Here is a 24,668-nt window from a genome sequence, read left to right as displayed (position 1 = left end):
CCCACAAGATGATGAAAAATGTTATTCCCAAAATGCTGGAAAACCGCAGGAACATTGGTCAACCTAAAAGTCATGACCAGGTTCTCAAAGTGACACTCAGCAGTATTGAAAGCCGTCTTCCATTCATCCCCTTCCTTGATCCTGACCAGATTATATGCTCCCTCTAAGTCCAACTTGAAGAACACCTTGGCACCAACAATCTGGTTAAACAAATCAGGAATCAAAGGAAGGGGGTAAGGATCACGGACAGTAATCCGATTGAGTTCACGGAAATCCAGACATGGCCGGAGACCTCCGTCTTTTTTTTTAACAAGAAAAAACCCTGCTGCCACTGGAGATTTGGAAGGTCTTATGTGTCCTTTAGCCAAACTCTCGGTAATATACTCTCTCTCATGGCCAATCTTTCAGGCCCAGAAAGGTTATACAACCTAAATTTGGGCAACTTAGCTCCGGGAATAAGGTTGATAGGACAATCATATTCCCGATGTGGAGGTAAAACCTGGCATCCACTCAGAAAATACGTTGGCAAAATCAGATATAAATGAAGGCAATGTCTTAGCAGTTAAAACAGAAAAAGATGTATTAAGACAATTGTCAACGCGATAATCACCCCAATCCAGAATCTGTCTAGCTTGCCAATTGATGGTTGGATTGTGCCTGCTCAACCACGGCAAACCCAGAACCACCGGAGCAGGGAGACCCTCCAAAACAAAGCACGAGATAAATTCCTGATGAAAGTCACCCATTCTTAATCTGATATCATGCACCACTTGCGATAAACACTTCTGAGCTAGAGGTGCAGAATCAATAGCAAAAATGGAAAAAATTTCTATAATGCACTCAGTGACAACCCGTTCATATGGACTAACTGAGCATCAATCAGGTTCACTGCTGCCCCGCTGTCGATAAACACCTCAATCCCCATAGTTTTTTACTTTAGCGCCACCTCAGCAGTCAGGAGAAATCGGGTACTACCAGTCAAAGACAAATGCACATTTTCTGACTCTCCTCTCAGCCCCCCAAGAGTCAAATAGGAATTAAAAGACCCTTTTTTTTTTTTACGCTTAATGTATGGACATACTCCAATAAAATGTCCCTCCTGTCCGCAGAAAAAAAACACTCGTTTCTTACGACTAGTATGCTTAAAAGCAGATCCAAGAGTAGCTCCCCCCTAACTGCATGGGTTTGTCCCCAGATCTAAACTCAGGAGTATCTGCAGCCAGCCAGTCGCAGGGGCAACACGTGAGGTGCAAGGTGGACCGATGAGGGGCCAAATAGTATAACACACAGTTCATCAGTTTACTCACGGTTAGCAGATAGCCTCCCTGGGCTGGCAGCACAGTGTTGAGGTGGACAGCAAGAAATCCTCCGGGGCACGCTCTGTGGTAGGAAGCATCAGCCAAGATGGTGGTTCAGGTGCCCTTGATGTTAGGGGTGCTTAGGGTGCTTGTTGCGGCTGAGTTCCTTAATGGTTTTTGTCGTGACGCCAGTACAGTTACTGGTGGTACAACCATGGCAGCACCAGGAACTCAGCCGAGATCCAAACACCAGCTATCCACAGGTCCAACTGAAGCTATAAACCGCACAGCATTGTGGGAGAAACAACTTGTCACTTCACTTGTCACTTCACTGTGTCCCATCAAATCCTAGAAAAACTCCTTTAATTCACAAACAGGGACAGAACATAGATAACCTACATGCAAAATCTAACATACAACAATTATAGTATTCACTTTTAATGTATACAAAAATAAAAATAAAATTTAAGGAGAGGAAGCCCATAATGAAAAAAAAAATCAAGTCATTCTGAGCTACACAATTTTATTATAGCATTCATTAGGCCTCATTCACCCATCCTTATTTTCGGTCTGCCCCCAATCTGCTTTTTTTCCATATCGCATGCCGACCCATTCATTTCTATGAGGCCACAAAAACTGCGGACCGCACACGGATGTCATTTTTGTGCTGCCCTCATCTGTGTGGCCATGTCGCAAATTATAGAACATATCCTAGTTCAGGATGCACAAGGTCAGTATCCGCATTTTGTAAATCCGAAGTTTGCGGACCACAAAACGGATATGGCCATGTGAATATAGCCTTAATTGGAAATGCTGCTAACAGTGCAGTTAGTTTGGTCTGCCACAAGATGGCAGGGCATTGTCACACAATAGATTTATTCCTCGCCCATTACCAACGTGGAAATAAAATTATGATATTATACAATCACTAACATAACAATGTTATAAAATTGTGGAGTGATGTCATCAGATCACGTGTTTCATGATTTAATAATAAATGTGATCACTTTGAGCTACTTCTCTACTTTTTGTAGCACCCACCCAACCGATATATTGTTTTATACTACTTTTCTTTATTATTATTTTTTCACTGGTTATATAGCGCTAACATATTCTGCGGAGCTGTACAGAGAGTGTCTTCAATTACATCACATTATTATTACAGTTGTGTGGACACCCAAGTGTCTTTTTTTACTTTCATGTATGTCTGCTGAAGAAAATGTATTTTATATTAAAATGACATGCAGGACTCTTAGCGAAGCAGGCACAGGCAGGAGCCGCTCAGCTAATCCTGGCATAGCACATTGTTACAGGCTGTCCATGTGCTATGCCAGCATTTAGGAAATATGCGCTCCTGCCCGTACTCTGTTTGCTGCAGCCCCATTCATAAAGTGTACAGAAAAGCACAAAGAGAAATCCATTAATAAAAGTATATTAGCAAAAGTGTTATTAGGGCATTTAGGACATTTTACAAAAAAAATAAAAAAATACTGTAATTAAAAGTTTAGTTACTCTTTAAATTTAATTTTTCCATCTATTTTGCAGACTGTTTAAAATTATTTTTATTATTTTTTATTATCCCATTATCATTGTTTAACTGCCTTAAACATATAGAGCAACATTTATCATTTGAGATTGTTTTCATGTCACTATTAAAGAGGTTGTCTCACTTCAGTAAGTGGCATTTATCATGTACAGAAAATGAATTCAAGGCACTTACTAATGTATTGTTATTATCCATATTGCGTCCTTTGCTGGTTTGAATCGTATTTACATCATATTATACACTGCTCGTTTCCATGGTTACGACCACCCTGCAATCCATCAATGGTGGTAATGCTTGCACACTATATGAAAAAGCGCCGGATTCTCTGGTGGCTGCGACCGTGGGAGTATACGTAGGCAGGAGCTTTTTGCTATAGTGTGTAAGCACGACCATTGCTGCTGGATTGCAGGGTGGTTGTAACCATGGAAACGAGCAGTGTATAATGTGATGAAAAAATGAATCCAGCCAGCAAAGGAGTCATCATACTGTAGATAATCACAATACATTAGTAAGTGCCTTGTATTCACTTTCTCTACCTGATAAATGCCACTTGCTAAAGTGAGACAATCCCTTTAAGTCTGGTTTTGCATTGTGTGGTTGTACTAAATTATGAAGCAGTGCACTGTTTTCATGTATTTGTTGTATGACTTAGGCCTCATGCACACGACCGTAGTTATTTTTGCGGCCCGGATGTAGACCCATTCACTTCAATGGGGCCGCAATAGATGCGGACAGCACTCCGTGTGCTGTCCGCATCCGTTGCTCCGTTCCGTGGCCCCACAAAAAAAAGGCATGTCTACAATGGGCCTCCCGCTCCGTTCCGCAAATTGCGGAAGGCACACGGGCGGCTTCCGTTTTTTTGCGGATCCGCGGTTTGTGGACCGCAAAAAAACGGCACGGTTGTGTACATGAGGCCCTAGTCTTAAAAATTACACCAGGGGGCAGTCTGGCGTAGGATGTGACATTTCTGTGACATTTCAAGTGTTGCAGATAGTAAATGTGCCATAATCCAGATCTAATCTGACTTTTCTACCATAAACATAGACCACTTTAAAGAGTCGTGTGTCTCCTAAATTTAGCAAAAAAAATTGGCGTATTGTGTGACATTATTATAACACAAACCTGACGTATCTGGTTTAATAAATGTCCCCATACTACAGTATATTAGCATGCTACGGTCACTATGACAGTTAAGGCACCATTTACTTACTGGAACAGCAAGTTTAGTATACACACTGCACAGTCGCATCATTGGAAAATCAGGTGACCCGAGTCCCCTGTGGCCTGCAGTTGCCTGGGATTAAGATGTTACTCCTCATAACCCTGCTATATTACTTTCTTTGACCTTTGGATTTTTGGACCTCGGCAAGTTTCTGACTACTACCTCTTTGCCTGACGATTTGGATTTGTGGAGACTTCCTGTTATGACCTCCTGGCTTGGTTCGTTTCTGTTTTCCGGTTTCTGATTTGGCTTTAGATTTGATTCTCCTGATACTGACTTAGGCTTGTACGACTCTGCAATATTCAGTTTGGTTCTGTTGTGGTTCTGGGATTCTGAACCATCGAGTCGGTTATCTGCTCTGCGCATTTGTCACTACGTTTACTGTTTGGTACTTGCCCTGTAGACCCCTGCACTTAGTAAGGAAGGGACCACCGTCCAGTTGTGGGCCATCATCTAGGGCAGATCATGCAAGCAGGTAGGGATAGGGGTGCAGGCGAAGATGTCTATATTTTGCAGATCCGTGATTTGCAGACTGCAATACATACATGAAGTAAGATTTGTAGAACGATAGCAGAATGAATCATGTGCCCAAGAGAACAGGATAGCAGTTGTGAAGGGGGACACAGAGGTCGAAAAGAAATGAAAACGTTTTTCTCTTGGGGTGATGAGGTTGGGGGAGCAAAGTGAAGTAGTTTATAATAGGGCTTAAAAACCTATTTAAGAACAGCATATTATAGCGGACCTATTACACCAAACGGCATAAACCTGCTAAGAATAAAAATGGTTCACTCACCAAATGAATGAGTCGGCACACCCTCTCCATGCTCACCAACCATTGACCACTCCTGATGTATCTGGCTGTACACTCGGCAGCTGTCAATCACTGGTGGGGGAGCCCTTTCGTCGGGGACACAGAGTCATGGTTTTCTGTATACAGTATTCACCAAATCCCATAGTATTCCCGTGCATCAGTTATATTAGTCCTGCAAACCTGTTACTAGAATACGCTGCCATATTATTATTATTACAGATCCGCTTTTAAGGGAACCTGTCACCGGGATTTTGGGTATAGAGCTGAGGACATGGATTGCTAGATGGCCGCTAGCACATCCGCAATACCCAGTCCCCATAGCTCTGTGTGCTTTTATTGTGTAAAAAAAACGATTTGATGCATATGCAAATTAACCTGAGATGAGTCCTGTCCCTGACTCATCTCACGTGCAGGACTCATCTCAGGTTAATTTGCATATGTATCAAATCGATTTTTTTACACAATAAAAGCACACAGAGCTATGGGGACTGGGTATTGCGGATGTGCTAACGGCCATCTAGCAACCCATGTCCTCAGCTCTATACACAAAATCCCGGTGACAGGTTCCCTTTAAGTCATTCTTAAACAAATAATACATTGCAGACCTTGTAATACGGTAGGTAAGGAAATTAGTGTCAGAAAAATGTGACACACGATTTACTTCCAAATACGGTATAATATGATTCTTGGGGCAGTGAGTGCTGTAGAGAAGACTATACTGATTTAGGTCAAATGTGTTTCTGATGTTCATCTTCATTTGACTTTGCATTAAAATGACTGTGTTTAATCTCCACATTTGGATAAATGGATTTGTTTTCTGTAGTTTGCATATTTTAATGGACTCTTGAGGATTCAGAGAATTCAACAGGGCCAATAAAACTGCTAGTCTGTAACGTATAGTCTTCTCATTCCTAAGTACGTTAATTCTTTGTATTAGAAAACCTATGCAAAAACTGTTCGAGTGCCGCGGCCGCCTCCTTGTTAACATCGCTCCGTGCTCCGTGCTCAGCGCCATACTTTTAGTTGCAGTTGTGATTAATATTGCAGCTTTCTTCCATTCACTAGAATAGAAAAGGCTGCAAAAACCAACACAGCCACTATTAAATATAAAGACCTATATGAGAAATGAAAAAAAAAAAAGTGCTCCATAGTTCAGAGCCCTGCAGGCAATAGAAAACCTGTATAACAGGGTAACATCAAAATGCTCACCTGGGTGAGATGTGCATATACAATAGCTTTCAGCAGTAATAGACCAGCTGCTGCTCCTCCATAGTGGATGCCTTGATGCATGACCGGTCCAACAAGAACATCTCATCAGAAGAGAAACACCAAGGGACAAGTGGATGCTGCTGGAGTAAGGACAGCATCTTGTATCAGGTTTATTGAAGTTATATTCCAAAGCTACACATTTCAGCACTGAATGAGTACCTTCATCAGACCATGAAGGCGATAGTTCAAAACCGAAACTGGTTGCAAGCCCCTGTCCATCAGCCTGCAGCGCCCACTTGTTCCTAGTTTGAATTCCGGTGAGATGCTAGTAAATGTATGCTGCTGTCCAGTACAATGTTAACAGTGAAGAGGTCTCAGCGCTGGTCAGCAGGGTTGTCAGGAGTCGTAACCCCACTGATCTAATATTGATGGCCTATTCTAAGGATAGACCGTCAATTAAAAAAATCTGGATTACTGTTTAATGAGAAGAAAGTATGAAGGTACCTTCCAGGGATACTGGTCAAATGTCACTATGGAGATAGTTTACCCACACTGTGCCTTAATTCAACCTACGTAACTACAGTATATACCGTATTTTTCACCATATAAGACGCACCTGCCAATAAAATGCACTTAGGTTTTAGAGGAGGACAATAAGAAAAATATCAAACCTCAAATCAGACCCCCAATGTTAACTAGGCTCCACTAAGACCTCAGATCAGACCCACAATCAGACCTCAGCTCAGACCCCAATGTGAATGACCCCCAATCAGACCTCAGATCAGACCCCCATGCCTCAGATCAGACCCCCATGCCTTAGACCAAACCCCTATGCCCCAGATCAGACCCCCATGCCTAAGATCAGACCCCCATGCCTCAGATCAGACCCCCATGCCTCAGATCAGACCCCCATGCCTCAGATCAGACACCCATGCCGCAAAGCAAATAAAATGAAAAAAATCAACTTACCTCTCCTTCTCCGGACAACACTGCCCCTAGGATCCAGCTCTCTTCTCCATCTTGTCACAGAGTGCCCTCACGCTGTGCGCATCCACAACACAGTCAACAGCAGAGGACCAGGAAGTGGTGAGTACAGAGCCTTCACTGCTTCCCGGTCCTCTGGTACTAATGAGCGCTTCCATAATGGAAGCGCACATTAGTATTCGCCCCATAAGACACAGTGACATTTTCCCCATTTTGGGGGGGAGGGGAGTGCGTCTTATGGGGCGAAAAATATGGTAATCCATGAATTTCACATCCTACACATAATGTTATAACAGTTTGAACATCCCAATCCAACCACATGGAACTCTTGAGGCTGGAGCTTGGCTACAGCCTGAACATATGTCAGCAATGTATAGGAAGTAAGGTAAATAAAAAAACACATAAAGCAGGCTATAATAACTACAAGGGGATTATTTAATGTATTTTATTACTGTATTTATTTTTTATAATTAGCAGAGTCTCAACACATGCATTTTAGATTTAGGGTAAAGATTTGCAGTAGACATGTCAGATGTGGACGCACCCTAAATCCACACCGTATCTACAGGAATTTCCGCAGCAGCAAAATCTGCACCAAATGGTCAAGTTATTTATTTTATTCATTTAGATAGCGCTTACATATTCAGCAGCTCTGTACAGAGACTGTCATCACTCACATCCCTGTCCCCACTGGGGCTCACAATCTTAATTCCAGGAAACCAGAATACCAAGAGGACACCCACACAGACACGGAGAGAACATACAGCCTACAGAGCATCCATATGTTGCCTTAGTCAGATTCGAATTCAGGACCCCAGTACCGCAAGGTAGCCCGGCTAAGGCTACTTTCCCACTTGCGGCAGAGAGATCCGGCAAGCAGTTCCGTCGCCGGAACTGCCTGCCGGATCAGGTAAAATGTATGCAAACTGATGGCATTAGAGACTGATCAGGATCCTTATCAGTCTTAAAAATGCCTGATCAGTCGAAAAAATGCATTAAAATGCCGGATCCGTCTTTCCGGTGTCATCCGGCAAAACGGATCAGGCATTTATTTTTTTCACCTTTTTTTCAATCTGCGCATGCGCAGACCGGAAGGACGGATCCGGCAATCCGGTATTCTAAATGCCGGATCCGGCACTAATACATTCCTATGGGAAAAAATGCCGGCATTCAGGCAAGTCTGCTGCGGTTTTCTCTTTTGCCTGATCAGTCAAAACGACTGAACTGAAGACATCCTGATGCATCCTGAACGGATTACTCTCCATTCAGATTGCATGGGGATAAAACTGATCAGTTATTTTCCGGTACAGAGCCCCTGTGACGGAACTCTATGCCGGAAAAGAAAAACGCAAGTGTGAAAGTACCCTAAGCACTGAACACCCATGCTGCCAAGTGGATTCTATTCCAGGGCATATCGATGAAATTGTGTAAAATCCCATCCCCTTTGTAGAACTATAATACACTGCAGATTTTCTGCATGCAAATCAGAAATGTAAAATTCACACCATATACACCACTTGTGAACATATCCAAAAAAGCATTTTTTTCATGGGTTTTCTAAGGTATTAATATTGATGGCCTATCCTCAGGCCAGCCGCTACTATAGGTTTAATTGGCCAATAATTATTCTCTGGGTCAGGTCTGGGGATCCTTATGATGTACCAGACATAGTGCATCGCCATTGCCATACGCAGGCGAGGATTATAGCTGGGCCATGGACATCCATACATGGAGGGCTAAGTATCTGCTTATAGCAGTCTAATGTTGCCATGTTGGTTGTTTTGTTGAACTGTTAAGCGACCTAACTGTTTGGCTATTGTGACCACTTATAGATTTGCCGGTCCCCTGAGGATCTGGCCTATGATTTGGCCATTGAAACGCGTCGGGAAGAGTGCGCTTGGCATTATTTATGTGTGTACCCGTGGTGTATGCAATTCCCTGACGAAGCTGGGCAGTCATCGCCGCAATTGTTTAAGGGACATACTGAGAGGGCTTGAATGAGAGTTAGAACATAGGAAGGTATAGGGGAAGAGACCAAGTACCTGTCTCCCTCTTGATTTATACCCCCAGTCTCGCCCTCTCAGCAATTGTTATCCTACATCTGCCTATACTTTCACCATTATGTGTGGCATGGGCACCGATGCATGCATGTTTTTTAATTGTATTATTTGCTTATGGGCCTATTATATTAGGTATTATCATTAAAAGTTTTAAAGGTAACCTACACTCTCGTGATTTGCAGAATTTTCCACTGGGTGCCTATTAATACGACATATTTTTGACTGGCACTTATCCCGGTTGTGTGAATACTCTTGTACCAGAAATAGGCTGCCATTTTTTACCGTTTGAGGGTGGAGGGAGCCACTAGTGATTTATCGGTGATAATGACTGTAAGTGACACTGGCTGTCAGATTCTGGAGCAGGCCCTAATGGACATAACGCCAGGGGGATAGTCTATACAAGGTTGTGCTCACTTTTCAGATTTGATGGACAGTCACTCTTTAGAAGTGTCACTCTAGGAAAGAAATAGGTGGCTGAGTTTCTATGTTTAAGGAAATGTGCTGCGTGAAAGCGTGCCAAGCCCCGTTCCGGACAGCAGAGACCCGGAGCATTAACATGATTGATAATGCTCCGTGCCTCTCTGTGACCTTTTTGCTACAAAATCACAGTGACAACGTTATCTCACTGATTTTGTAGTAAAAAGATCACAGAAAGGCATGGAGTATTATCAATCATGTTAATGCTCCGTGTCTCTTCTGTCCGGAACGCGGCTTGGCTGTCTTTCACGCAGCGGATTACCATCACAGCATCCGCTCGTGTGAAAGAGCCCTAAGGAAACTGTGCGCGTTATCCTCAGACTGGTAAATAGTATATACATTGTAATAGGTCATTTATTACTCTACAGTATGTGCACAAGGTAAACTTTCTACAAGGAGGAAAAAGAAGCTTCGCATGAAACAAGCAGCGTATCCGAAGTCCACAAGGTGTCGTCCATGAAATACCTTATATATTACAAAATGAAAGTTTCAAACTCCAGTTAAGGCCGTATTCACACATCCGTGGTGCTGCTGTGCCCGTGTTGTGGACTGCAAACAGCAAGACCTATTGACTTGAATGGGTCCCTGATCCGCAAGACGCAGCAAAAAATAGGACATGTCCTATCTTTTGCGGCAAGTCGGCACGGACCTGGAAGCACACAGAAACACACAGAATCCCTTCCGTGGGCTTCCAGGTCTGTGCCGACATGCCGCAAAAGTTAGAACATGTCCTATCTTTTGCCACATCTTGAAGAACGCGATCCCATTGAAGTCCATGGGTCTGCACTGCGATGAGGAGTGACCCGCGCTTTGAGGGTCCACAACATGGGCATGACGGCAACACGGTCATGTGAATGCTGATTAATATGTGGAAAAACATGTCAATTCACAGAAATAGCAGACGTGAAAGAAAAAACTTGAGCTATTTCCACTTACCCAATAACAATGCAAGAAATGGCGGTACCCAGAAACGCGTATGTTAATATGGTTCCCAGATTGCGGAAGAAATGTCTCTGCAGCACAAGAGACAGTTACTTGGTTGATTGCTAATAGCAACAAGGTTACAACATGTACAAAGTCTTATTTTATAGCATTTGATATCATGTGAACAGTTTCTTACAATAGTAAATGATGAACATAAAGGTTACACCACAGGTACGTGATAGCGGCCGGTATATACGACTTATATACATTATTTTATAGACAGTGTATCTTCTGGAAGAAATCATTATTTCCTGGTGCAGTTATGCTCTACTGGTGGTGAATGTCCCCATGCCAAATCTGCTGCAAGGGAATAGCAACATCTCACCTTAAAGGGGTTCTCCAGGAATTAATACAATAAAATTATTGAAAAAAACATTCCCAAATACCTATCACTAGTTATAATGGCTCGTTTTGTCTGGGGAGCATCATTAGTACACACTAAACCTGTACTAATCACACAGGAGGACAAGTTACTTCACAACACTGAGCTTAAGAGCTGCCTCATCCTCCTCTCTGCTCTGCTTGTCAGGTATTACTAATCTGAATACAGTTTGATATGATCTTTAGCTGAATCTCTGTAGGAATGGAGTTCATGAGGAGACATTAAGTACAGAGAGGAGGTGGGGATGTGGCTAATGAGCAGCAGCTCTTGTATGCAGTCTCCATTACCACAGCCCCACATTCAGCCTGTCCTGTCCGTCCTCTCTATACTTCAGAACCTATCACCATGAGAAGGCAATGTAAGCTACAGGCAGCATGTTATAGAGCAGAGGAGGAGCTGAGCAGACTGATGTATAGTTATGTGGGAAAGGATTCAGGATAACTTGTATTTCATTCATATAAATTCCTGCTTCTTCTGGGCTTTGAAGTGAAGGAGACGGTCCTATCAGTGATTGACAGCAATCTCTCTATGATTGTGTATACAGACATAGCTGTCAATCACTGATAGGACCGCCTCCTAGACTTGAAAGCCCAGAATGAGCAGGTATTTAAATGTATAAAATACAAGTTATACTGAATATTTTCCTATAAATCTATATATATATCAATCTGCTCAGCTCCTCCTGCTCTATAAAATGCTGCCTGCAGATCACCATGTTCAACGTGACAGGTCCCCTTTAAGCTAAGCTGCTCCACCCATAGCACTCCTCAGCATGAAAAGAGCTGAGATTTAAAAGGGTTTTCCGAGATTTTACAACTGATGACTTATCCTCAGGATAGGTCATCAGTATCTGATCGGTGGGGGCGGTCTGACACCTGTTTGAGAGCTGTGAGCGCTGTGGGCTTCTCCCTGCTCACCAAGCAAAGCACGGTATTACAGCTCAGCCCCATTCACTTCTATGTGGCTGAGCTGTGCCTAGGACATGTGATCGCTGACGTGTTGTCACTGGCCTAGGGAAAGCAGCGAGAAGGTTGCGCCGCTACTGCATGTTATAGAGCAGGAGGAGCTGAGAAGATTGATAAACCCCTTTAATTGAATATATTACAAGTTTTACTAAATCTTTTCCCATATAACTATATATCAATCTGCTCAGCTCCTCCAGCTCTATAACACGCTGCCTGCAGATTAGATTGCATTTTTATGGTGACAGGTTCCATTTAAATAAGTTATCCCATGGAAATATTAATCATCTTATTCTATAAATAAATATTGGATTTTAGGGGCCTGACCAGTGGGCCCCCAACTGAACCCAGACTCTCTGAGTCTGAGTCTCGAATGAATCGGCAGTGTCGGTCTACAGCTCCAGTCACTCCATGGGACTGACAATGACAGAGCTCCGTCACACCCACAAAAGTGACCAGAGCTAGGGACTGACATGTACTAACGATCCATTCAGAAAGGGGACTCAGAGACCCTCCAATCTTGGGATCACTGGGGCTCCCCTTTATCAGCTTTTGTAAGAAAAGGCATTTTAAGGGAATCTTACGTGATCTGATATAAGGAATCAAGATTATGGCCACGGCCAAGTGGATGACATTTGTAACAATTTCATCCACTTGCTGCAGAAAATGTCTACGATAGAATCCCTTCCACAACAGAAGCGCATAACGTGACCCGTGGTGGAGATAATCTGCCATTCAATAGAGTGAGGAGCCATCAACGGGCACTCCCCTCAGATGCAGTGTCTACAGTGTTGTCGTTACCTTCTTCAGACTGTATCCAGCATGGAAAATTATTGGAGGCAGCAGCACATTAAAGAAAACCTCAGGGTCAAAGGTCATCTGAAAAAAAAAAAAATATATATATATATATATATATATGGTATTACAGGTCAAAAGACGTAATGTAAAATTAGACATGTTTTAATAGAGATTAGACACAAGATGCTATAAGAAATGTTTTTACTTCTGTGTTGTTCAGGAGGGTCCTGATTAAAGGCGTCTGCTCCCCCCCCCCCCCTATGTGATTTCTTCTAGTGACTTTCTGCAGCTGGGTGACAGAGTGCCGATAAACAGGAAGCGCTAGTTCAGCAACCTTCATTGCTCTTTATAACATGTGGTGCACACATCTCATCACCATTTCCTAAAACACTGGTGAACTGCACAGCCAGCAACTTCTGCAGGTTTCCGAAGATAAGGCTTCCCAGCGCCTCAGCTCTGTACGCATTCAGGGGAACAGTATGAATTCTGTTAGCAGACCCCACGTGGATACAGACATTTATACTGAGGATCGTTCAGGAGGCTGTGCTAGTGCAGAAACTTTATATAAAACATAAAAAACACAAAAGAAATGGAAAGAAGCGGCTAGTTGCACACTAGCGCCAGAGGGAACAGCCTGCTGGACGCCTGCGCACTCCGGCATTGGCGGAGGTTTCTAAGGCTCCGTCCAGCCCAATTCACTATAATGGTGACCGGCGAAGACCCGGCCGCGTTCCGGCGAATATCCCGAAAAACGGGCAGAAGAAAACTGCTGCATGCACGAGAGCTGTACTTCCAGAACATCTATATGCAAGAATCCTTGGTGTTTTTATAAAGTGAAACAAGAAGTTTAAATGTCTTGGCTGACATGAGATTCAACAGATCCGCTAGAGCCTAGGAGCCGGAAGTGTTGCCATGGGGGATACTAGCACATGAGCTTTTCTCACAGACTGCCTGGAATTACCTACAAAACTAAAGAGGATTTCATATACAGGTGAAACTCGAAAAATTAGAATATCGTGCAAAGTTCATTTATTTCAGTAATGCAACTTAACAGGTGAAACTAACATATGAGATAGACTCATTACATGCAAAGCGAGATATTTCAAGCCTTTATTTGTTATAAATTGGATGATTATGGCTTACAGCTTATGAAACCCCAAAGTCACAATCTCAGGTTCCCTTTGCTCAGGGGGTATGGACTAATTAGCTGACTAGAGTGTGACACTTTGAGCCTAGAATATTGAACCTTTTCACAAAATTCTAATTTTAAGCTGCATTAATGCAATTCCTTTTCATTTGTATTACTGAAATAAATGGACTTTTGCATGATATATAGAGTTTCACCTGTAGATTATAACAGTGATGGCGAACCTTTTACAGACCGAGTGCCCAAACTGCAACCCAAAACCCACTTATTTATCGCAAAGTGCCAACACGGCAATTTAATCTGACTACTACAGTCCAATAGAGAATATCTTCCATGTACCTCAGCATTTAGCTATAATAACATTCAGTGCGCTGCCTGTGCCGTTCATAGTGCGCCTTGAGCTGATGAATGGCAGGTAACGTCTAAGGCATATTGGTTCACCGGAGACTTTTTCCAGGGTGCGGGTGCCCACAGAGAGGGCTCTGAGTGCCGCCTCTGGCACCCGTGCCATAAGTTCACCACCACTGGATTATAACATTTCTCTTGTAGTGTAGTGACTCATCTCAGGTTAATTTGCATATGTATCAAATCGGTTTTTGTACACAATAAAAGCACACAGAGCTATGGGGACTGGGTATTGCAGATGTGCTAGTGGCCATCTAGCAACCCATGTCCTCAGCTCTATACACAAAATCCCGGTGACAGGTTCTCTTTAAAGTGGCATTCCGGTTGTAATAAGTTATCCCCTCTCCACAAGATAAAGGATAACTATTAGATCAGTAGGGGTCCAAACTAGGGATCGACAGATTATCGGTTTGGCCGATATTATCGGCCGATATTGAGGATTTTGACCGTTATCGGCATCTATTTTGCCGATATACCGATAACGTATGGGGAACACAGAACGCGCTGCTCTCAGCGCTCTCTGTGTTCCCTCCGCAGCACAGGGGAGAAGGAAGCAGTGTCTCCCTCCCCCTGTGCTGCTGCTGCCGCTGCCCCCAATTAGAGGAGAGAAGACAAGAGGAGGGGAGGGGCTGTGGCCGCTGCGCCACCAATGAAGAGGAGTCTTTCATTCATTCATATACAGGAGGCGGGAGCTGGCTGCAGAATCACATAGCCGGCTCCCGACCTCTATGAGCGGTACTAGCTGCGGTCCGCGGTAGTTAACTCCTCAGGTGCCGCGGATCGCAGCCACCGCTCATAGAGGCCGGGAGCCGGCTATGTGATTCTGAAGCCAGCTCCCGCCTCCTGTATATGAATGATTGAGAGACTTATCTTCATTGGTGGCGCAGTGCGACCCCCCCAAGCCCCCCAGTATTAATCATTGGTGGCGCAGTGCGCCCCCCACCCCAATCCCGGCCAATAGTAAAAACATTGGTGGCGCAGTGCGCCCCACCCAGTATTACTCATTTGTGGCAGTGGCCACAGGATCCCCTCTCCCCTCCTCCTCCGATCGGAGCCCCAGCAGTGTAAGCCTGGGGCTCCGATCGGTTACCATGGCAGCCAGGACGCTATTGAAGCCCTGGCTGCCATGATAAGCTCCATGCTGCTGTATGCACAAAGCACAGAGCAGCAGGGACAGTGTGAGCTCCTATTCACCCTGATAGAGATCTATCAGGGGGAATAGGACAAGGGTTCTAGTCCCTAAGGGGGCTAAAAGTTAGTAAAAAAAAAATACAAAAATATTAAGTATAAATGAAAAAGATTTATAAAAAAAAAATACACATTAACAATAAACCAAAAAATATACATTAACAATAAACATATTAATTTTCAGCAGATTTGTGTAGGAATTTTTTTTTTTTCTCAAAAATGAAAATTCCCAGAATATCGGAATAAATTATCGGCTATTGGCCTGAAAGTTCACAAATTATCGGTATCGGCCCTAAAAAATCAATATCGGTCGATCCCTAGTCCAAACACTGGGACCCGTACCGGTCCGAGAGCAGGAACCCCCTCTCAGGTTGAGCGTGTGCACTGCTGATTTATCATCTGTGTGGGACTGATGGAAACAATTGAGTACCAGCGCTTAGCTATGTATTTCTGGCAGTCCGATTGCAGCAATCAGTGCACACGCTCAACGGGCCCCCATTCCTGTGATCGGTCGCGTCCCACTGGTTGGACCCCACTGATCTAATAGTTATTTTCTATCCTGCAGATAAAACTGGAATACCAGCTTAAAGCGTCCTTCCAGTTATGACTGCAGGTACACCGCCCACCAGACATCCAAAATAGGCAGGGAAAAATATAGAAAAGTGTTCTGTCTCATAATCTGGGCAACCATACAAGGCCAAAAACCTCTTCAGCTTTTGCAAAAGGGCTTTGTAACTGAGGTTTCCGGCATTGTAGGTTGAGTCAAGCACCGGACCACCCGCTCTCCTTACTGAATTGCCGTCCAGCTGAGGAGCTTTGCAGTAGAGGCCTTCGGTGGCATACGGCTGCATAGACAACTGGACTACCTGCTCTGCTGCATGCATTGCCAAAAGGGATTCAAAAAATTTGTTGCAGATTTTAGCACAAGTTCCGAAGTGAATAAGAGCAGTGCTGCAGCTACCAACTCTGTCCACTACACAATGGATGGCGCTGTGTAGTTCCAGCGCTGACTTCTGGCAAGGCAGATGGGCATCAGACCCCCGCCCATCTGATGTTGTTGACTGATCCTGACCATAGGCCATCATTAACAGAATGGTGGACAACCCCTTTAAAAGTCTGGCGAGAGACATGGCCACTGGAGGTACACGTATATCACAGTATGGAATATAAAAACATAAAGGTAGGTTTGTGATGGAGCACAGAGCTTTTTTTACATTCTCCTGAAGGGACTTGTTCCTACTTTTTCTTGTTAAAATAATCTGAGTTAAATTAAAAAATGATCTTGTGTCTCAATATGACTATTACAAATAATTGTTATGGCGCCCCCCGGTGTTAATCTGATTCCTTCTCAGAATGTGTCGGTAAGAAGAATCTGCTTCAAGTGCACTTATTGGCAGGCCTACACAAGGCCACTTTGCTGCCTCTGTACAAAAAGATCCAAGAGATGGGACAGAGTAACACATGTGACAGCAAGCCCTGAACACATCAGGTAGATGTTCTGAGAGGGTCTCAAAAGAACACCAGGGTGCACCATCACAAGTGATATAAAGATACAAGAGAATTATGTTTAACCCCTTGGATACAGGAGTTTTTTTTTTGTTTTAGTTTTTCTTCCGTTTTCCAGGAACCATAACTTTTTTATTTTTCCATTCACATAGCCGAAGGTTTTTTTCTCCCAGGCTGTGAGCTCTGCGCTGCGATTGGCCAGCGCTACAGCCTAGGAGAAGGAGACGCCCAGCAGACAAGGGCAGACTCCGCCTACTATAACCAAGTCCCCGAACATACCGGAGCCTATAACGGGAGAACGGAGCGGCGCCCAGGGATAATAGTAAGTGCAGTGAGATCCCTGGGCGCCGCTGTATATGTCATGACACTTAGTTCACAATGTCAGGATCGGTGAAAGGTCCTCTTGAACTATTTATATTTTTTTATATTTTTCTAAACTTTTTTTAACTTATTTTATATTCCCTCTTGGAGGCTGCAAAATACAGTACACAGATTGATGACAACTTATACTGTATTCCCATTTAATGACAGTATAAGTTTATTTTCCAGATATCCTATGTTGGCCTGCCACCTGCTGCAGTTCTAACACACTGGGTCTCTTCAGAGAGACTCAGCATATTAGAATGAATGACTGGCATCCCTGATCGCTGCACGTGCACTTCCGGGTATTTCGCTATTTAGATGCCCAGGTCACACTTGACCACAGAATCTAAAGGCTTAAATTACTGCGATCGGCATCATTGCCGGTCGCAAACATTACCCGTGGGCCTCTGCTGCTTGAAACAGCAGAGACCTGCCAGCTATGGCACCCACTCACGCATGCATGCATGTTTAATAACACTCCAGCACTACTGAGCTGGGAGCCTAAGGGTTAAATTGTAACCAGTTGAAAACTGTTTATGTTTTGTGTGATCTAATAGTGAATTAATGTCTCACCAATGTCTCATCTGAGAGATTGGTGGCATACCCGCACCTATTTCTAGAATAGGGCTCCCAAAGTGAACGAGCGCACACCACGCTAGCACAGAGGGCTCGGCTGGAGGTGAACGGAGAGATGGCCGTGCATGCTCGGTACACTCTCCATTCACTTCTATGCACGCTAGCTTGGCTATTTTCGGAACTCCCATAGAAGTGAATGGAGAGCACACCATACCATATCCTTGGAATATGCCACCAATGTCTGGGATGACAAGACCACCTTTAACTTTGCATTGCTTGGTTCTTGGGTTCTACTTTATCTTGTCCAAATGTGAAATAAATAGTACTGACATATTCATAAATGAAATACAAAGTGCCTCATCATGTCATATTCTAGGTTATTCTGTCTATTCACTGTATACTTACAAACAGGACATTGTCTTCCAACCGCATAGTTGGCACTGAGGACACCAGGGAATAAAAGTCCTTTGTGCACCTTATAGCGTGCATTTATTTTCTACCTAAATATTACATGCTGTTACTCTATACTTCATCCCTGGACCCTTTCTGCATAGAAGGTGACAGCCTTGGAAAGTGTTGCCAGTTCTCTGGGCCACTGCCTTGGCATAGCTGTAGAGCCCAAGGAACTTCATGTACCCATCTCCATCTTTAGAGTTTAGTCCAAAAACACTTAAACAAAAGTGCCAGGTACGTCAGTAAGCTTAAAACGCTATGACTTGCTAATAAGGGCCTAGGCTGTTCCAGGCAAATCATTTACTTTTGGAAACTGATTGCTAACATTTATAGACATATACTAGATGAAAGCTCTTCTAAATGCAACCGTTTACATTATCTGACTTGTATCAAACAGCTCTAGATGTTCATTTTCTATTTTTGATTAAAATAGAATAAAAGATTTGTCTAGTCTTAAAGGGCTTATCCAAGACTATAAAATGATCCCCCATATGCCGGGCCCCTCACAATGAATAGACTTACCTGGCTCCCAACTGCCTGCTCCGCTCCTGGTCCACACACCGCCGCTGTTGCTTCTCCCCGGCGCAGATGAAAACATCCGGTGTCGAGGGGAGCAGCCAATGGCAGGATGGGGGACGAGCCTCCCTAGCATCGCGGGTGACCAGGAGCGGCGCAGGGAGCAGGGACCCAGGTAAGTATATTCATTGTGAGGGGCCTGGCATATGGGGGATCATTTTTTGTCTTGGCTAAACCCTTTAAACGGGTACTGCAGCTTTTTTGCTATTGATGTCCTATCCTCCAGACAGGTCATCAATATGAGATTGGTGGGGGTCAGCTGTGTTTAGAAACCGCCAGACCAGTGGGCAGAGACAGTAGCAGAAGGCTCGTCCACTGTGTATGACCATGCTGGCATAGTGCAGCTCAGCTCCCATTCACTCTGTGCACAATTCCTTCCTCTGCCAGCCCCTCTTTCTCCTTCTACAATAACAGAGTCAGGTTCCTGCATAGAAGGAGAGGAAGCAGAGGGCAGAGGAAGCAAGGAAGCACAGAATGACTTGGGCCCACCCTCAGTTCACTTACCTGCTCTTTGGCATATGGATTAAAAGTACTTTTTCTCCAAAATGAAGCAATACATCACTAAGTGAAAGGCATCACTACATTAAGCTAGCTCTACAAGGCACCTTGCCTGGTTTAACAGTGAATTTCCTGGTGACAGATTCCTCTTAAAGTTCATTTTTAATCATTACACAATGTACTAAAGGAGTTGTCTGACACCGACAAACCAATTCCATATTGCCTTTTAGGGGAGAGGGGTTTCTCAGCTCCCATCCCTGCTCTACTCTAGGGGCCAAAGATGTGGACTTGGCCCTCCACATACTTTTCACTGTAGGAGAAAGTATGGCCGAGCTTTCCCATACTCCGTGCAAAACATCTCCAAACATCTGCACTTAATTACCTTCTGCAGCATGGCATTCCCTTGGTCATTTTTCATGTTGTGCTTGCTGATTTCTCCACGGTATTCATACTGATATACGCGGTCTGTGACATTAATAAGCAGCGTTGTAGGGTTACTCTTCAAGCTCTCACAGTCGTAAACAGCCCCATCTTCCAGGTCATAGGATTTTGTGGCATAACGTATAATTAGTCCCATTACCAGACCTGCAGATGAAGAATAGTATATGGTGGTTTATAGTCATCTACTGGCATATAAAAGCTGCTGCAATACACAAGACATTTCTTCTAACGCAAACGTATGGAGAATATAAAATAAGAACAAATAAAACTGGAGAGTCCGGAATCTCAGTCTACTATTATCCCTTGTGTGGGGAGTAAACACATTACTCCTCAAGGCCAGTTTTCATTATGCTCCCTCAACTGCTGTGTACCTCAACTCTAGTCCTCAGGGCCCTCCTACCGGTCGTGTTTTCAGGATTTCCTTAGTATTGAGCAGGTGGTATAATTAGTGTCAGCGCATCAGGACTTACCACAGGTAGGTGGGTCCTGAGGAATGGAGTTGAGGAACATTGCTCTACAGATGCTAAGGGCTACTAGAAGGTTTACATTTGTTATGTTCAGGGGGCGATGTCTAAGTACACCACTCGTTCTTCACTATACCTCTGTTGGTGAGGATAGACTTTCCTGAGGGGTGTACCAGGTGCTACCTCCGAGGGGGGTTAGGACACGTGGGAATTTAGGACCTGTGTGTGGACCCACTGGACTGACCTTCAGGTGGTACAGGGCACCCAGAGGGCGCTGGAAGGCTAGAGCCTGATCAGGCGGACGAATAGTCAGGGTACGAAGACCGAGCTCAAAGCAGGCAGCAATGAGGCAAAGTCTGTGAACGTATTCCTAGGTCAGGGGCTGGCAGCAAATAGGCAAAGTCTGTTTAAACAAGAAGCAGGGTCTGGTACACAGTAAAGCAGAATCACACAAAATTCCTTCACACAATAGGGCTAGAAAAGCTAGACCAAGTTGCTCAAGGGTCTTCCCGTAGAAAGAAGGGCCTTTAAATAAATCCTGCAGACCAGCTATAGGCTGGGGAAGATAGAGGAGGTGTGCGTGCTGCCTCACATAAGGAGGAGAGACACGCCCGCCCACACCCTATGCACACAAGGAACTCTGAGCTGAAGCGCAAACTCCGCTTAGAGCCAGGAGGGGAATGCCGGCAGCAGGAGCGAAGAGCACAGCTAAGAATCCCGCTGCCCGCGTCTATTAGAATGGCACGGAGTAGCGGGGAGGAGTAAGGAAGCTCAGCACCCGTACCTGAGTATGGGGCCAGAATCGCAGGCACGGGGCACCCGGTTAACAACATTTAAAGGGATCTTCACATACACAACATTTACCGCTCCATTCACAAACTGGACATGGAGACCCCCATTCCCGTGATCAGTGGGGATCCCAGCAAGTGGTCCACCAGTGACCATACTATTTTCTGAATACCATAAAAGTGAACAGAGAAAGCTGCGCATGCAGGATCATCTCTCCCTTCATTGGGGCCATAAAGAGAGGCAGAAGTCTCAAGATAGGTGTCAGTCCCATCTCCTGTAGACATGCCATAAATATCCACATGGGAATAACCCTTTAACGAAAAATTAAAAAGTGTAAAATGAAAATTGGACGTACTATACAAAAATGATACTGGAGAGAAGACTACATTGGTGGAAGCATATGGTAACAAAGTGAAATACATACCGTAGGTAGGTGTATGTCTTCCATGACTACAATGCAAAGCAAACAAACATAAAGATGCAGCAGCGCCCAACGAGCAATAAGGTACATGCAAAAGGCATACTTTTACTAATTTAACTTTCATTTCGGCCAAATTTACTAGACTTAGGGTTCGACCAATCGCGATTGCTATGCAGTCAAGCTGCGGCAAGTACAGCACACCAGTACGAGCTACAGCAGGCTCTAATTAAACCAGTTAAGACCGAACTGTTTAATCAGTTCGTATTGTTAATGTTAGCACGGCATCTGCAATATCACGTGGCCATTAACAATACAGACCAAATAGACAAGGCAATCCTAATTAGTTTAGTTATAGCTCGGAGCGGCTCATACCGCGCCATGTGGTCGTACCCTTAGAAATGTGAGATCCCATCTGCCGTAACAAGGTAATCTTATTCGGATGGGTCCCTACACTGACCAGAGTACCTGTACAACAGGATACTTACCAGTCTTTCTTAAGCCTAGGTCTACAAACTTTACTCACAATAGGTAGGAACCAGTCTTGGACAATTGGGAGGAGTGCATGACCAACATGGAGGTGCTGCTGTCACAGCTGGCAATCTAAGACTACCACCTTTTTCCAGAATAAAAGAGCTCTATAGAGATGTGACTTTTTAAAAGCCTCTTCAGAGCAACAGAAATTAAAATGGAGAATATTTTACTATACCACTCCAATAAAAATATGAATAATACTGTTATAGCAATGATAATACCAATAATATACAAAATATCCTGCGGAGCAATGTAAAATGCACTATGCTTTCATAGGATTAAAGGAAATGTGTCACCAAAAATTGTATCTGCCGGTTAAGACCAGATAGTGGCACATCTCCTTTTTTTTATAATCTGTTTTTATTTTTTGATAACAGACTTTTTTATTCTATTTTCTGAACACGATTATGGGGGCGGCCATTTTGCCTGAGATGTTCTTAAAGGGACACTGACAGGCCCAATAAGCATATTTAGGTATATATATGACAGTACAGGTCTTCTAAAGTGTATTAAAAGCATATAAGTATCCCCCCTGCCCACCTTATAAATACAGTAAACTGAAGTTTTATAACCTGGTTGAATCGTCTTCATTCTGCCCAAGGGGCGGCGTTTCATCTCCACTTCTGCCCAGCCAGCCGCCCCCAACTGCCGTTTTGAAGCGTCGCCCAGCTCATCAATATTCACTTCGCTGGGCGGCTACTATTGTCCCCGACTTCACAAGATCCGGCGCATGCCCAATACAATCCTATGGGCATCGGCCTCCGTCTCATCTTCAGCACATGCGCCCGGCACCTTCACCGCCTGCGTTCAGTCTGCATCTTAGAGGCCGCTACAGCCTCTGCGTTATGCGCATGCGCCGGGCACTGTTCAGAGCAGAGCTTCAGAGCGCTGCTCTTTTACACCTCAGAAGGGGTTAATACTAGTGCTGAAGATGAGACGGGGGCCGATGCCCATAGGATTGTATTGGGCATGCGCCGGATCTTGTGTAGTCGGGGACAGTAGTAGCCGCACAGCGAAGTGAATATTGATGAGCTGGGCGGCGCTTCAAAACTGCAGTAGGGGGCGGCTGGCTGGGCGCAAGTGGAGATGAAACGCCGCCCCTTGGGCAGATTGAAGACGATTCAACCAGGTTATAAAACTTCAGTTTACTGTATTTATAAGGTGGACAGGGGGTATACTTACATGCTTTTAATACACTTTAGAAGACCTGTACTGTCATATATATATACCTAAATATGCTTATTGGGCCTGTCAGTGTCCCTTTAACAGCATTTAGAAAGCATTAAGAAAATTGCTTTACGGCAGCCCCATGGGCCATAGACACAATGGTCAGGAGGAGACCTCATTGACTTCTATGGGAGAGTTTTCTAGGCATGCTCTGTGACCTGTGCAGAGGTCATTGAAGGAAAAGATAAGATTTGGTGGATCCTGCCTTATCTATACACAAAGGTGATATCATTACAGTCAGGATTAAAATAACAGATAAGCAGGTAACTGCAGTAAAGTGATCTGTTAAGAGCAAGAACTGTTATTAGGCTTAGGCTGAGTTCACATCAGCATTCAGACTTTCCGTTCTCCTGCTTCGTTAATGGAGCAGGAGAATGGAAAAAAAACGATTCGGCACATAACTGAGCCGAACGGAGCCTACAGGCCCCATAGACTATAAACAGGGCCCATTAGGTTTCCGCTCAGAGGAAGATGTTTGAAGCAGAGACAAAAGTCGTGCACGCAGGACGGAGCAGGAGAACGTAAAGTCTGAACACTGATGTGAACTCAGCCTTAGTGGTCAGTGTGAAAACTGCAGCATTTAATGATTATGGATATTATATTGACATGGAAAATTAAAAATAACATCAACAAAAATTCTTTAAAAATACGCATATTAAACATAAAAACGTGATTCGAACAATAGGTCATTTTCTGGTGACACATTCCCTATAAATGGACCCGTTTCGGGTAGCTGTGTTGGAGAGGAATCTCACTGTTTCCAGTACTAGTAATGACTTGAAGCTTGTCAGGCATGTACATATGCTACCACAGTACCCTGACAGGCTTGTGATTGCCCTGTATGGTGTCGTTACACTGATTACAATGGCTTTACCTATATAAAGTACTGCCAGGGTTTGAGAAGTTGCTTTATCTACCTTATCTCAAGTGTATTTCACTGCATAACAATAAATGTGCTAATAATGTGCTCCTTGTTCTGTAATCTGCCGGCGGACAGGGACATTTCTGCTTCGTGCTGTGTTTCATTTCAAATCAGTCACAAATGAGATATGACACTGTGAACTGATAATTGTGGAGAAAAGAGCAGTCCTGCTGCCACAACCACTTAGCTCGGCTAAAAATGCCTCCTGCTGCTCCCTGGTACAGTTCTCGCAGTCGCCTGGCGCAGGTCCATACCCTTCAAGATCACAATTTAAAGAGGAGATGTTGGCTGCATCAGAGACGTTCAGCTCAGAGGGGTAGCAGGGCTTAATGTTTCTCTACTTATGTGTGTGCAGAAAAAAGGTATGGGAAGAAGAACATCCGAGAAATGGCTTGGTAGAAATAAGCGGTCAGGTGGAAATGCTTCGG

The 24,668-nt window shown here is 44.1% G+C and overlaps 1 protein-coding gene across 1 annotated transcript in view; it reads right to left on the bottom strand.

Annotated features, from left to right (window-relative positions):
- The window catches only part of SLC9A9 (solute carrier family 9 member A9), a 902,549-nt gene that overhangs the window by 851,290 nt on the left and 26,591 nt on the right, over window positions 1-24,668 (bottom strand). The window contains exons 2-4 of the mRNA XM_040428049.1: window positions 19,828-20,030; window positions 12,737-12,814; window positions 10,544-10,620 (exon numbers count right to left, since the gene is read on the bottom strand). Of these exons, the coding sequence (XP_040283983.1) occupies window positions 10,544-10,620; window positions 12,737-12,814; window positions 19,828-20,030 (358 nt within the window). The remainder of the gene's footprint in view (window positions 1-10,543; window positions 10,621-12,736; window positions 12,815-19,827; window positions 20,031-24,668) is intronic.

This window comes from Bufo bufo, chromosome 4, assembly GCF_905171765.1.
Source record: "Bufo bufo chromosome 4, aBufBuf1.1, whole genome shotgun sequence".
Classification (NCBI taxonomy): Eukaryota; Metazoa; Chordata; class Amphibia; order Anura; family Bufonidae; genus Bufo; species Bufo bufo.
Note: the sequence above shows the minus strand (reverse complement) of the source record. Positions and strands in the feature narration are given on the sequence as shown.